The sequence below is a fragment of the Taudactylus pleione genome, unplaced genomic scaffold (genome assembly GCF_031769625.1).
Source record: "Taudactylus pleione unplaced genomic scaffold, aTauple2 ptg000212l, whole genome shotgun sequence".
NCBI classification, from domain to species: Eukaryota; Metazoa; Chordata; class Amphibia; order Anura; family Myobatrachidae; genus Taudactylus; species Taudactylus pleione.
The window spans coordinates 11,614,605-11,628,890 of record NW_028284614.1 but is presented as its reverse complement, the minus strand read 5'-3'; the positions used below and the strand labels follow the sequence as shown (position 1 = coordinate 11,628,890).

The window sequence follows — 14,286 nt, the reverse complement described above, 5'->3', positions numbered from 1 at the left end:
GTTAGATGCTGATTGGTCTGTACTTTCTCTCATTCCAATGTACATCTCCGTCACAGTGAGAGGTGAATAATAACTAGCCATCTGAAAGGCTGCAGGTTCATGGATATTGATTCAGCTCACGGAATGCATCTCCTGAACAGACTAGGAATTAGGCCCTCAGAGGAGGCGGCTGTTCTGCGGGCTGAAGAAATATATATGAAAATGCAGCCTATTGATTTACTAGTAAAACATATGGACACAGTATATAGTGGTTTATGAGTGCCAATTCAAACACTTCTATTTAATAAGTACATAATTAGATTAAGCTTGGAGCCGTGAACTTTTCGTTCTGCAAATCTAATGAAGGACTGCAGCCTGGAATAGAAACTCCTGTCCAGAGCTGTATATTAAGATTTCCACCAATACAGGGGACAGCAACACATTGAGAGACCTGCAGACGTTAGAGGGTGGAAGACTTTAAGAGACTGGGACAGAATATTTTGACATTTTAATGCAAGGTTCACACAGACAATAAGGCAACATAGCAAAAGCCAGCACACCGGATACCGGCCACTGACGGATGACAGGACTTACTGATGGTGGTGAACACGCTGGTAAAGCAGAAGTAATCCACAGCGTTCAACGAGAGGAGATGGTAGAGAAACTGCTCCTTCTCCTCCTCACAGCGCAGGAAGGCATAACGCTTATACAACTTCCTGCAAGTAGACATCAGTAATCACACCTAGCACCATACAGGTGTAAAAGTTCCTGCCAGCCAGACATCAGTCATCACACCTAGAACCATACATAATGTGTACAGCTCCTGCCAGCCAGACATCAGTCAGCACATCTAGACCCATACAAATGTACAGCTCCTGCCAGCCAGACGTCAGCTCACCTAGAACCACACGTGTACGAGCTCCTGCCAGCCAGAAATCAGTCAGCACACCTAGAACCATACATGTGTACAGCTCCTGCCAGCCAGATGTCAGCACACCTAGAACCATACATGTGTACAGCTCCTGCCAACCAGACATCAGTCAGCACACCTAGAACCGTACATATGTACAGCTCCTGCCAGCCAGACATCAGTCATCACACCTAGAACCATACATCATGTGTACAGATCCTGCCAGCCAGAAATCAGTCAGCACACCTAGAACCGTACGTGTACAGCTCCTGCCAGCCAGACATCAGTCAGCACACCTAGAACCATACAAATGTACAGCTCCTGCCAACCAGACATCACTAATCAGACCTAGAACCATACATGTGAACAGCTCCTGCCAGCCAGACGTCAGCACACCTAGAACCATACATGTGTACGAGCTCCTGCCAGCCAGATGTCAGCACACCTAGAACCACACATGTGTACGAGCTCCTGCCAGCCAGAAATCAATCAGCACACCTAGAACCATACATGTGTACAGCTCCTGCCAGCCAGAAATCAATCAGCACACCTAGAACCATACACGTGTACGAGCTCCTGCCAGCCAGAAATCAGTCGGCACACCTAGAACCATACATGTGTACAGCTCCTGCCAGCCAGACATCAGTCAGCACACCTAGAACCATACATGTGTACAGCTCCTGCCAGCCAGAAATCAGTCAGCACACCTAGAACCATACCTGTGTACAGCTTCTGCCAGCCAGACATCAGTCAGCACACCTAGAACCATACATGTGTACAGCCCCTGCCAGCAGGCCTAGAACCATGCATGTATACAACTGGCTGAATTAGAGACTTGAATCTATAAATGTTTGAATAATATAAACGAAATAAGTCTAACAGTAGTACAATTACAGAGGCTGCCGCAATTCCTAGGTCAACATTGAGCGCAGCTTCCTCCCGGAGCACTATGGGTAATGCACTCACTTAGTAAGCATCTGATTGGTCAGCAGCTGTTTGAGGTGCTGCGACAGCAATTTCTTCTCCAGGACAAGCCGTATCCAGCCCCGAGCTCGGCCAACGTCCGTCTTTATCACACTCAAGTTCTGGATATGTCTGGAGATTAGACCACAAAAAAATGAAAGAGCATTAATGTAGATCTGAATAATTCCTTTTCCAGCATTTTACCCATAATGAAGGTCAATGTGACTCCTCTGATGTATTGTTGTCATTTAAATTCAAAGAACATTTTAATTTTGAATAAGTAACCAGACATTCGCTGTCATTGTAGGCAGATCATAGGTGATGTGTAATTGGTTGCTATGAGTTACATCATATAAATTCACAGTTAATTTCAAATGGATTTTCGCTGGAGCTGAGCACAGTCATATTTAATTGACACAGCCTGGGGCAACACTGTCTATAGGGGACAAATTTCTGCCTTTAAGGGAATGTGTGGTGCTGCTATCCTGCTGATCTATAGTCCGCGCCACATGCAACTCAGGGAAACTGAAGAAGTACCTGAGATCTATTATAAGCGTAGTCCGTAGTAACCAGTTCTCCAGGGATCGGGACCTTAGAGAAGGTTGAATGCAGGGAAACTGGAGCACACACTGAACGACATGGCAGCTCATATAATCAGCTACCTGGATACATTTGCATTGTATATACTGTATTTATTCTCCAGTATGTCCCATATGCTGGAAAACTGGTTGCTGGGTTGGGGGAAGGGATTTTGTTTTGGTTGACAAAAAAGATAAATAATTAGTTGTGCTCCTCCTTAAAACGTAACCAACTTTTGTCTAAACTTTTCTATTGCATTTCCCAAAGCCTAATTTTATAATACATTGGGGCAGATGTATGAAGCTCTGGAAAGTGATAAAGTGCAGAGTGATAAATGACCAACCAATCAGCTCACAACTGTCATGTTACAGGCTGTGTTTGAAAAATGACAGGTGGGAGCGGATTGGTTGGTCATTTATCACTTTCCACAGCTTCATACATCTGCCCCAATATAATATACACATCAGAATATTGACTGTGAACTAAAATGGCCGCCACCATGGTGTATATCAGGATAGGTGTAACAGATATTCCATGTCCGTAGTTCTTTTCCTGGCATGCAGGAGGAGGACCCAGACAACGGCATTAGTTGGACTACAAACTTTGCTTCGTTAATTCAAACCAATTTAGCAGCAATTGTGAGAATTTCAGAGTGTTACTATGTTGTTGAGGGATGTTTATTGGCCAAAGCAGCCGGTTTTATATTCAGCTTTATATGGTAAGGTAGAACATTAATGATAATTGTCAGATCTCCCAAACCGAAGCTTACTATGACGTAGTAGTGCTGTACATAAACTAGAGATACATACAATCAGCGATGAAATTACTAATATAGGGAACCAGAATGCACAACTGATTTCTAAAGAGGAAACCACAATACAACAATACAAATCCACAAGCATGAAATAATCAGAGAGTCCGAAAACACTAACCATTTATAGCAGTGCGTGCGTCCAAACCACAGCCCGGGGGCCAAATGTGCCCACCACATCCGGCTCACTGACCTGGCTGCAGACTGTACATTAGAGTGGCCTACCCATTGGCAGGTTAGAGCTTAGCATTGGTAACTACAAGGGCCAAAAGGGGGCAGCCTGATAGGGCAGATTAGCAACCTGTCATTGCAGTGGCGGGCGCAAGACTGACAGCTTTATAGCCCACTACTCACTCTTCTACCCATACTGCCAACTCTCCTGTCTCTAATGCCCATTCTCCTCTCCCTGCTGCCAACTCTCCTACCCATACTGCCAACTCTCCTGTCTCTAATGCCCATACTCCTCTCCCTGCTCCCAACTCTCCTACCCATACTGCCAACTCTCCTGTCTCTAATGCCCATTCTCCTCTCCCTGCTGCCAACTCTCCTACCCATACTGCCAACTCTCCTGTCTCTAATGCCCATACTCCTCTCCCTGCTCCCAACTCTCCTACCCATACTGCCAACTCTCCTGTCTCTAATGCCCATTCTCCTCTCCCTGCTGCCAACTCTCCTACCCATACTGCCAACTCTCCTGTCTCTAATGCCCATACTCCTCTCCCTGCTCCCAACTCTCCTACCCATACTGCCAACTCTCCTGTCTCTAATGCTCATTCTCCTCTCCCTGCTGCCAACTCTCCTACCTATACTGCCTACTCTCCTGTCTCTAATGCCCATTCTCATCTCCCTGCTGCCAACTCTCCTGTCTCTAATGCCCATTCTCCTCCCTACTGCCAACTCTCCTGTCCCTAATGCCCATTCTCCTCTCCCTGCTGCCAACTCTCCTGTCTCTAATGCCCATTCTCCTCTCCCTACTGCCAACTCTCCTACCCATACTGCCAGCTCTCCTGTCCCTAATGCCCATTCTCCTCTCCCTACTGCCAACTCTCCTGTCCCTAATGCTCATTCTCCTCTCCCTGCTGCCAACTCTACCTATACTGCCAACTCTACTGTCCATAATACACATTCTCCTCTCCCTGCTGCCAACTCTCCTACCTATACTGTCAACTCTACTGTCCATAATACCCATTTTCTCTCCCTGCTGCCAACTGCCCTACCTATACTGCCAACTCTCCTGTCCCTAATACCCACTCTCCTCTCCCTGTTGCCAACTCTCCTACCTATACTGCCAACTCTGCTGTCCTAACACACATTCTCCTCTCCCTGTTGTCAACTCTGCTATCTACACTGCCTACTAGATGTTATCTGTGCATAAGACAGTCTTCTATTCAACTGGGGGCCTAATGTGAACTACTGGCAATACACTATGACAATGTGAACTGGGGGCATAATGTGAACTAGGGGCAATACACTGACAATGTGATCTGGCGGCATAATGTGAACTAGGGGCAATACACTATGACAATGTGAACTGGGGGCATAATGTGAACTAGGGGCAATACACTATGACAATGTGAACTGGGGGCATAATGTGAACTAGGGGCAATACACCATGACAATGTGAACTAGGGGCAATACACCATGACAATGTGATCTGGGGGAATAATGTGAACTAGGGGCAATACACTATGACAATGTGATCTGGGGGCCATAATGTGAACTAGGAGCAATATACTATGGCACAATGTGATCTGGGGGCGTAATGTGAACTAGGGGCAATATACTATGGCACAATGTGATCTGGGGGTACCATCTTAATACCCGCCCCCTGGTTTCTACTGATAACATCCAAATACTTATGTAAAGTTTTCAGGATCTTCAAGAAGGGAAGATATACGAGACACTACTATAGAGCAAAGGTAAATATTAGGGATGTGCAGGCTCGGGATAGGTTCGAGTTTGCACTTTTGTCCAGGAATGATTATGTTCGTCCATGCAAGATGACGTTTTGCCTCTTTCTGAGTTCCGTTTTTTTGGAGGGAAAAATCCGAACTCCACGTGCAAACTCGAACCTATCCGAGCCTGCACATCCCTAGTAAATATACTGATCTCTCTCAATGTGTGGGAAATCCTTTATATATATTATTTATATATGTAAGTTTTGAGCAGATTTTTTATATAGTGAAATGCAAACTAGCGTGAAGTATGAACCTGCGAACTATACATGGCTAAAGCCTCATCATATAGGGCTATGGGATTGGTCAGTGAGTGCGTACGCGTAACATCAGGCCCGTCTCAGAAACTTCTATACAACATAGACGGCAATGTGAGCGGCACCCGAATGTCTAACGCACTTCAGGTAAAATTACTCTCTGCTCCCAATTAGCGCTTACCTCATGTCCTGGATGAGTGACACCCGCAGTGAGGGCAACGCTGCCCCAGTATCAGATTTCCGGCGTTCAGGACCAAGGGTAACTGCGAGGTAAAACAAGTAAGTAAAAATTTACAAAAACTCCTTTTACTGCTTTAAAAGTAATAGTAAGATGGGGTCATGCATTTATTTTATTTTTTTGCTTTGGGAAAAGCAAACCTTTATTCTCCATAGATTGGTGATGGGCATGGAATTAAGTCCCAAATTAGGAAAATCAATGTGTCACTCGATGGAATAAGAGCTGACAGTGTAATAAATCAATTCATAAGTCTACTTCGATACGGAAACTGTAGGTAATTGCCAGTGACCGGTTACCACAGCTGAACCGGCCGACAGATGTACCTGGCGATTCTGCAATGTGCTCGTGTCTCTCCTGCCGCTCCTGGTACTGGACTAGATGGGACCACAAAGCTGACTTCCCCTGGGGAGAAATACAGAGATGTATCAATAAAAATTTAATTGACCTTAAAGTTTATCCATTCTCTTCACACGGTCAATGAAGCTATTGTGTCGGCTGAACCGATATTCATAAATGTCTGGTTAGACTCTCTAGTTTCCTCCCACCGATCACGCCCACATTAGCGCCCCCAATCCACACATCACTCTTTGCATCAGATGTGCACTCTTCCATGACAGTGCTTACACAAGCAGGGCCCTCCCTCTCCTTCACTTTCTGCTCTCCATTGTTTTTCCTACCGCGTATATGTCCATGTTTTAGGTTCATGGAGTAAAAGGAAAGCCCCCTTGGGTTACCGCTTACCTGTTTGACCTGCAGGCCGTGGCTCCAGATCCTCTCCAGCAGGTCACACAGACTGGCTATCAGTGTGTTCTCCTCTAAACCCGTTATATTGGCGTCCACGTGGCCCAGCTCCACCGCTTCATGGCCCATCTTCTCTACCAGCATACGTTTGGTCTAATAAAGTAGAACATGGTCAGCAGCGCTAGATGGAGGCCTCGTTCCTCGCAGAAAAAGAAAACATTCTGATTTGCGTTACAATATAGAGAAAGCTACGTAAACCAGATTAGTATATACGTACCTGTGCATTACCCCCATAACACACATCTGGAAATCTTATTGGCACGCAAATAATTTTAATTTTTACATTTTATTAGATGGAGTTGTTCATTGCGGACAACTGCTCCTTAACCTGCACCCAATATAACAGCGAGCACTCTGGGAACAGTTATACAAGTCCACAGGGAGCAGGAGAGTAGTACAAGCCCGTCAGTATAGAGCGCCAATAAGTAGCTGTGGATAGACGGAACAGTCCAGCGTGATTTGGCTCACGGTTGTATATAACGTGCAGGGCGCTTTAGCATGTAATTACTTTATTTGTGGCTGTGAAAAACCTGTTCCCCTAGATATTATTTACAGCCATGTTTTTTGGAGCAAGTGCTTCAGTATAAACCACCCCCCCCCCCTTAATAAACAAGACAATTTAGTGATGTATCTACTTAGAATTGTGATTTGTCCAAAAACAGTGATATTGTTTTTCACTTTCAATAGCATATTGGAATTAGGAGGAGACTGCGCTGTGCAAAGTTTACAGTGTTAATGAAAGAACCTTAATTTATTGAAATATGTGATCAGCTAGCTGGGTTTCCCCACACTGCCCCCTGCTGGGGGGGAGGGGGAGGTCCTGGTGACATCACAGCATTATATAGTGTATAACTTGTCGTAGACTTCAAGATTTGCATAGCCATTTTAAAATGGCAATGCACGGTTAGCCAGTCCCTTTAAAGCCATGATAAGTAGTACAGGTTAAGGACACCGAAACGCCACATATGCAGTTGAACCTGGATAAGTGGGACCTGGGTAAGTGGAAATCCTCTATTACTGGGACTAATTGTGAGGTCCCGGCATTTTTGCACCAAAAAAACAGTTAGCGAGATGTCAAACCTCTTTAACGGAGACTGATTTTTCTTGATTATTAGGTATAATCACCTCTATAACTGAGACGTTTGCGGTTAGGACCTCTAAGTGAGATTAGTGCAGTTTATTAACCTGTATAAATGAGACGACCGCCTTCAGACCTCTGTAACTGGGATTGGTACGGGTTTTGACAAGTCTATATGTTTGTACCTGAACTTACAGGGGTGAGAACCTCTATGAGACAAACACTTCTTGAACCTGGATAAGCGAAAAACCTCTTTAAATGAGACTAAACGTTCCGTCCCTTGAGATCCCACTTATCCAGGTTCGACTGTATATTACACTATGGGGGGTATTTAGCAAGCTTGGAGAAAGATAAAATTGTGCCAGATAAAGTACCAACCAATGAGCTGCTAACTGTCACATTACAGGCCGAGTTTGAAAAATGACAGTTAGGAGCTGATTGGTTGGTACTTTCCCTCTCTCCAAGCTTTGATAAATACGGTACATTCTATGGAATATAAATGATAGCATTCAGTAAGGAGATGAGTATTGGGATCAGAGTTTTATCCCTAAAATAGAACTATCACCTGATATTCTTTATAATGCATGGAAGGCAATGCAGACGACTTCAATATCCATTTATTATTTCCCTTTTCTTAATTTATTTCTCTAAACTAGAAATCCTAAAAGGCTTAAAATAAGCAACAAGACCAAATATAAGAAACTCCTAGAGAGAAGACACTGTGGAGTATTACCTTCATGCGACATTCCTTTAGCAGTCCTTCCACAAACTTAGAGTTAGTCTGCGCTATGACCGCGGGGGAGAGGTCGGACAGTTTGGGCTGTCTCACGGTCTTACCCAAGCTCCGCGCTTCTTGCATATATTTCTACAAATACATAAAAAGAATATCATTCACAACAACATTGTACATCGTAGTGGGGTATCCTTAATAATAATAATTCACATCTGGCATAAGCTACATACGTTGTGTAAGTGTGATAAGACAGGGCCGTAGCTAGGGTGGCCAGTGTCACAGAGATGGAAGGGGCTACATTTCCCAGCAGCCCCTGCGGAACGTCCTTTGGCTGATGCAAAGGATGTTGGGTGGCTGGTGTAGTCGGGGGCAGGCAGGGACCAGCAGCATGGATTGATGCATACAAGGGCAGCAGGTCTCTCTTCAGTGAGCTCCCGTCTGGCCACCTCTCTCTTCTCCTGCATGCAGAGACTCGGCAGTGCTAATGGGTAAGTACTGACAACAGTAACTCCCCAGCAGTGCTTCTGTTTCCCCCTGCTGATAATTCTGTCATGTGTATATGGATGTGCTGAGGCTACATGTGTGTGTTTGTATGTATCTGTGCTGAACCTACCTATGTATCTATGTTTGTTTACTGAGACTGCATGGTGTGTGCATGTGTGCTGAGACTGCATGGTGTGTGCATGTCTGCTGAGAGTGTATGTTGTGTGCATGTCAGTCTGCTGAGAGTGCAATATGTGCTGAGAGTGTATGTTGTGTGCATGTCAGTCTGCTGAGACTGCATGGTGTGTGCCGAAACTGCATGGTGTGTGCATGTCTGCTGAGAGTGTATGGTGTGTGCATGTCAGTCTGCTGAGACTGCATGGTGTGTGCCGAGACTGCATGGTGTGTGCATGTCTGCTGAGAGTGTATGTTGTGTGCATGTCAGTCTGCTGAGAGTGCAATATGTGCTGAGAGTGTATGGTGTGTGCATGTGTGCTGAGAGTGTATGTTGTGTGCATGTCAGTCTGCTGAGAGTGTATGGTGTGTGCATGTCAGTCTGCTGAGAGTGTATGGTGTGTGCATGTCAGTCTGCTGAGAGTGTATGGTGTGTGCATGTCAGTCTGCTGAGAGTGTATGGTGTGTGCATGTCAGTCTGCTGAGAGTGTATGGTGTGTGCATGTCAGTCTGCTGAGAGTGTATGGTGTGTGCATGTCAGTCTGCTGAGAGTGTATGGTGTGTGCATGTCAGTCTGCTGAGAGTGCATGTGTGCTGAGAGTGCATGGTGTGTGCATGTGTGCTGAAAGTGTATGGTGTGTGCATGTGTGCTGAGAGTGTATGGTGTGCTGAGAGTGTATGGTGTGTGCATGTCAGTCTGCTGAGAGTGTATGGTGTGTGCATGTCAGTCTGCTGAGAGTGTATGGTGTGTGCATGTCAGTCTGCTGAGAGTGCATGTGTGCTGAGAGTGCATGGTGTGTGCATGTGTGCTGAAAGTGTATGGTGTGTGCATGTGTGCTGAAAGTGTATGGTGTGTGCATGTGTGCTGAAAGTGCATGGTGTGTGCATGTGTGCTGAAAGTGCATGGTGTGTGCATGTGTGCTGAAAGTGCATGGTGTGTGCATGTGTGCTGAAAGTGCATGGTGTGTGCATGTGTGCTGAAAGTGCATGGTGTGTGCATGTCAGTCTGCTGAGAGTGAATGGTGTGTGCATGTGTGCTGAAAGTGCATGGTGTGTGCATGTGTGCTGAGAGTGTATGGTGTGTGCATGTCAGTCTGCTGAGAGTGTATGGTGTGTGCATGTCAGTCTGCTGAGAGTGTATGGTGTGTGCATGTGTGCTGAAAGTGCATGGTGTGTGCATGTGTGCTGAAAGTGCATGGTGTGTGCATGTCAGTCTGCTGAGAGTGCATGGTGTGTGCATGTGTGCTGAAAGTGCATGGTGTGTGCATGTGTGCTGAGAGTGTATGGTGTGTGCATGTCAGTCTGCTGAGAGTGTATGGTGTGTGCATGTCAGTCTGCTGAGAGTGTATGGTGTGTGCATGTCAGTCTGCTGAGAGTGCATGTGTGCTGAGAGTGCATGGTGTGTGCATGTGTGCTGAAAGTGTATGGTGTGTGCATGTGTGCTGAGAGTGTATGGTCTGCTGAGAGTGTATGGTGTGTGCATGTCAGTCTGCTGAGAGTGTATGGTGTGTGCATGTCAGTCTGCTGAGAGTGCATGTGTGCTGAGAGTGCATGGTGTGTGCATGTGTGCTGAAAGTGTATGGTGTGTGCATGTGTGCTGAGAGTGTATGGTGTGCTGAGAGTGTATGGTGTGTGCATGTCAGTCTGCTGAGAGTGTATGGTGTGTGCATGTCAGTCTGCTGAGAGTGTATGGTGTGTGCATGTCAGTCTGCTGAGAGTGCATGTGTGCTGAGAGTGCATGGTGTGTGCATGTGTGCTGAAAGTGTATGGTGTGTGCATGTGTGCTGAAAGTGTATGGTGTGTGCATGTGTGCTGAAAGTGCATGGTGTGTGCATGTGTGCTGAGAGTGTATGTTGTGTGCATGTCAGTCTGCTGAGAGTGCATGGTGTGTGCATGTGTGCTGAAAGTGCATGGTGTGTGCATGTGTGCTGAGAGTGTATGGTGTGTGCATGTCAGTCTGCTGAGAGTGTATGGTGTGTGCATGTCAGTCTGCTGAGAGTGTATGGTGTGTGCATGTGTGCTGAGAGTGTATGGTGTGTGCATGTGTGCTGAGAGTGTATGGTGTGTGCATGTGTGCTGAAAGTGCATGGTGTGTGCATGTGTGCTGAAAGTGCATGGTGTGTGCATGTGTGCTGAGAGTGTATGTTGTGTGCATGTCAGTCTGCTGAGAGTGCATGTGTGCTGAGAGTGCATGGTGTGTGCTGAAAGTGTATGGTGTGTGCATGTGTGCTGAAAGTGTATGGTGTGTGCATGTGTGCTGAGAGTGTATGGTGTGCTGAGAGTGTATGGTGTGTGCATGTCAGTCTGCTGAGAGTGTATGGTGTGTGCATGTCAGTCTGCTGAGAGTGTATGGTGTGTGCATGTCAGTCTGCTGAGAGTGTATGGTGTGTGCATGTCAGTCTGCTGAGAGTGCATGTGTGCTGAGAGTGCATGGTGTGTGCATGTGTGCTGAAAGTGTATGGTGTGTGCATGTGTGCTGAAAGTGTATGGTGTGTGCATGTGTGCTGAAAGTGCATGGTGTGTGCATGTGTGCTGAAAGTGCATGGTGTGTGCATGTGTGCTGAAAGTGCATGGTGTGTGCATGTGTGCTGAGAGTGTATGTTGTGTGCATGTCAGTCTGCTGAGAGTGCATGGTGTGTGCATGTGTGCTGAAAGTGCATGGTGTGTGCATGTGTGCTGAGAGTGTATGGTGTGTGCATGTCAGTCTGCTGAGAGTGTATGGTGTGTGCATGTCAGTCTGCTGAGAGTGTATGGTGTGTGCATGTGTGCTGAGAGTGTATGGTGTGTGCATGTGTGCTGAAAGTGCATGGTGTGTGCATGTGTGCTGAGAGTGTATGTTGTGTGCATGTCAGTCTGCTGAGAGTGCATGGTGTGTGCATGTGTGCTGAAAGTGCATGGTGTGTGCATGTGTGCTGAGAGTGTATGGTGTGTGCTTGTCAGTCTGCTGAGAGTGTATGGTGTGTGCATGTCAGTCTGCTGAGAGTGCATGTGTGCTGAGAGTGCATGGTGTGTGCATGTGTGCTGAGAGTGTATGGTGTGCTGAGAGTGTATGGTGTGTGCATGTCAGTCTGCTGAGAGTGTATGGTGTGTGCATGTCAGTCTGCTGAGAGTGTATGGTGTGTGCATGTCAGTGTGCTGAGAGTGCATGGTGTGTGCATGTGTGCTGAAAGTGTATGGTGTGTGCATGTGTGCTGAAAGTGTATGGTGTGTGCATGCATGTCAGTCTGCTGAGTGTGTATGGTGTGTGCATGTCAGTCTGCTGAGAGTGCATGGTGTGTGCATGTCAGTCTGCTGAGAGTGTATGGTGTGTGCATGTGTGCTGAGAGTGTATGGTGTGTGCATGTGTGCTGAAAGTGCATGGTGTGTGCATGTGTGCTGAAAGTGCATGGTGTGTGCATGTGTGCTGAGAGTGTATGTTGTGTGCATGTCAGTCTGCTGAGAGTGCATGGTGTGTGCATGTGTGCTGAGAGTGCATGGTGTGTGCATGTGTGCTGAAAGTGTATGGTGTGTGCATGTGTGCTGAGAGTGTATGGTGTGCTGAGAGTGTATGGTGTGTGCATGTCAGTCTGCTGAGAGTGTATGGTGTGTGCATGTCAGTCTGCTGAGAGTGCATGTGTGCTGAGAGTGCATGGTGTGTGCATGTGTGCTGAAAGTGTATGGTGTGTGCATGTGTGCTGAGAGTGTATGGTGTGCTGAGAGTGTATGGTGTGTGCATGTCAGTCTGCTGAGAGTGTATGGTGTGTGCATGTCAGTCTGCTGAGAGTGCATGTGTGCTGAGAGTGCATGGTGTGTGCATGTGTGCTGAAAGTGTATGGTGTGTGCTGAGAGTGTATGGTGTGCTGAGAGTGTATGGTGTGTGCATGTCAGTCTGCTGAGAGTGTATGGTGTGTGCATGTCAGTCTGCTGAGAGTGCATGTGTGCTGAGAGTGCATGGTGTGTGCATGTGTGCTGAAAGTGTATGGTGTGTGCATGTGTGCTGAAAGTGTATGGTGTGTGCATGTGTGCTGAAAGTGTATGGTGTGTGCATGTGTGCTGAAAGTGCATGGTGTGTGCATGTGTGCTGAAAGTGCATGGTGTGTGCATGTGTGCTGTAGTGCATGGTGTGTGCATGTGTGCTGAGAGTGTATGGTGTGTGCATGTCAGTCTGCTGAGAGTGCATGGTGTGTGCATGTGTGCTGAAAGTGCATGGTGTGTGCATGTGTGCTGAGAGTGTATGGTGTGTGCATGTCAGTCTGCTGAGAGTGTATGGTGTGTGCATGTCAGTCTGCTGAGAGTGTATGGTGTGTGCATGTGTGCTGAGAGTGTATGGTGTGTGCATGTGTGCTGAAAGTGCATGGTGTGTGCATGTGTGCTGAAAGTGCATGGTGTGTGCATGTGTGCTGAGAGTGTATGTTGTGTGCATGTCAGTCTGCTGAGAGTGCATGGTGTGTGCATGTGTGCTGAGAGTGCATGGTGTGTGCATGTGTGCTGAGAGTGTATGGTGTGTGCATGTCAGTCTGCTGAGAGTGCATGTGTGCTGAGAGTGCATGGTGTGTGCATGTGTGCTGAGAGTGCATGTGTGCTGAGAGTGCATGGTGTGTGCATGTGTGCTGAGAGTGTATGGTGTGCTGAGAGTGTATGGTGTGTGCATGTCAGTCTGCTGAGAGTGTATGGTGTGTGCATGTCAGTCTGCTGAGAGTGTATGGTGTGTGCATGTCAGTCTGCTGAGAGTGTATGGTGTGTGCATGTCAGTGTGCTGAGAGTGCATGGTGTGTGCTGAAAGAGCATGGTGTGTGCATGTGTGCTGAAAGTGCATGGTGTGTGCATGTGTGCTGAAAGTGCATGGTGTGTGCATGTGTGCTGAGAGTGTATGTTGTGTGCATGTCAGTCTGCTGAGAGTGCATGGTGTGTGCATGTGTGCTGAAAGTGCATGGTGTGTGCATGTGTGCTGAGAGTGTATGTTGTGTGCTTGTCAGTCTGCTGAGAGTGTATGTTGTGTGCATGTCAGTCTGCTGAGTGTGTATGTTGTGTGCATGTCAGTCTGCTGAGTGTGTATGGTGTGTGCATGTCAGTCTGCTGAGAGTGCATGTGTGCTGAGAGTGCATGGTGTGTGCATGTGTGCTGAGAGTGCATGGTGTGTGCATGTGTGCTGAGAGTGCATGGTGTGTGCATGTGTGCTGAGAGTGCATGGTGTGTGCATGTGTGCTGAGAGTGTATGGTGTGTGCATGTGTGCTGAGAGTGCATGGTGTGTGCTGAGAGTGCATGGTGTGTGCATGTGTGCTGAGAGTGTATGGTGTGTGCATGTGTGCTGAGAGTGCATGGTGTGTGCATGTGTGCTGAGAGTG

General features: G+C 46.9%; 1 protein-coding gene across 1 annotated transcript in view; it reads right to left on the bottom strand.

Annotated features, from left to right (window-relative positions):
* Positions 1 to 573: 573 nt before the first annotated feature.
* The window catches only part of LOC148517758 (DENN domain-containing protein 5B-like), a gene marked incomplete at its 3' end in the record, with an annotated part of 85,623 nt that continues 71,910 nt past the window's right edge, over positions 574 to 14,286 (bottom strand). The window contains exons 10-15 of the mRNA XM_088478328.1: positions 8,305 to 8,436; positions 6,434 to 6,586; positions 6,016 to 6,094; positions 5,636 to 5,717; positions 1,856 to 1,984; positions 574 to 695 (exon numbers count right to left, since the gene is read on the bottom strand). Coding sequence (XP_088334454.1) covers positions 574 to 695; positions 1,856 to 1,984; positions 5,636 to 5,717; positions 6,016 to 6,094; positions 6,434 to 6,586; positions 8,305 to 8,436 — 697 coding nt within the window. The remainder of the gene's footprint in view (positions 696 to 1,855; positions 1,985 to 5,635; positions 5,718 to 6,015; positions 6,095 to 6,433; positions 6,587 to 8,304; positions 8,437 to 14,286) is intronic.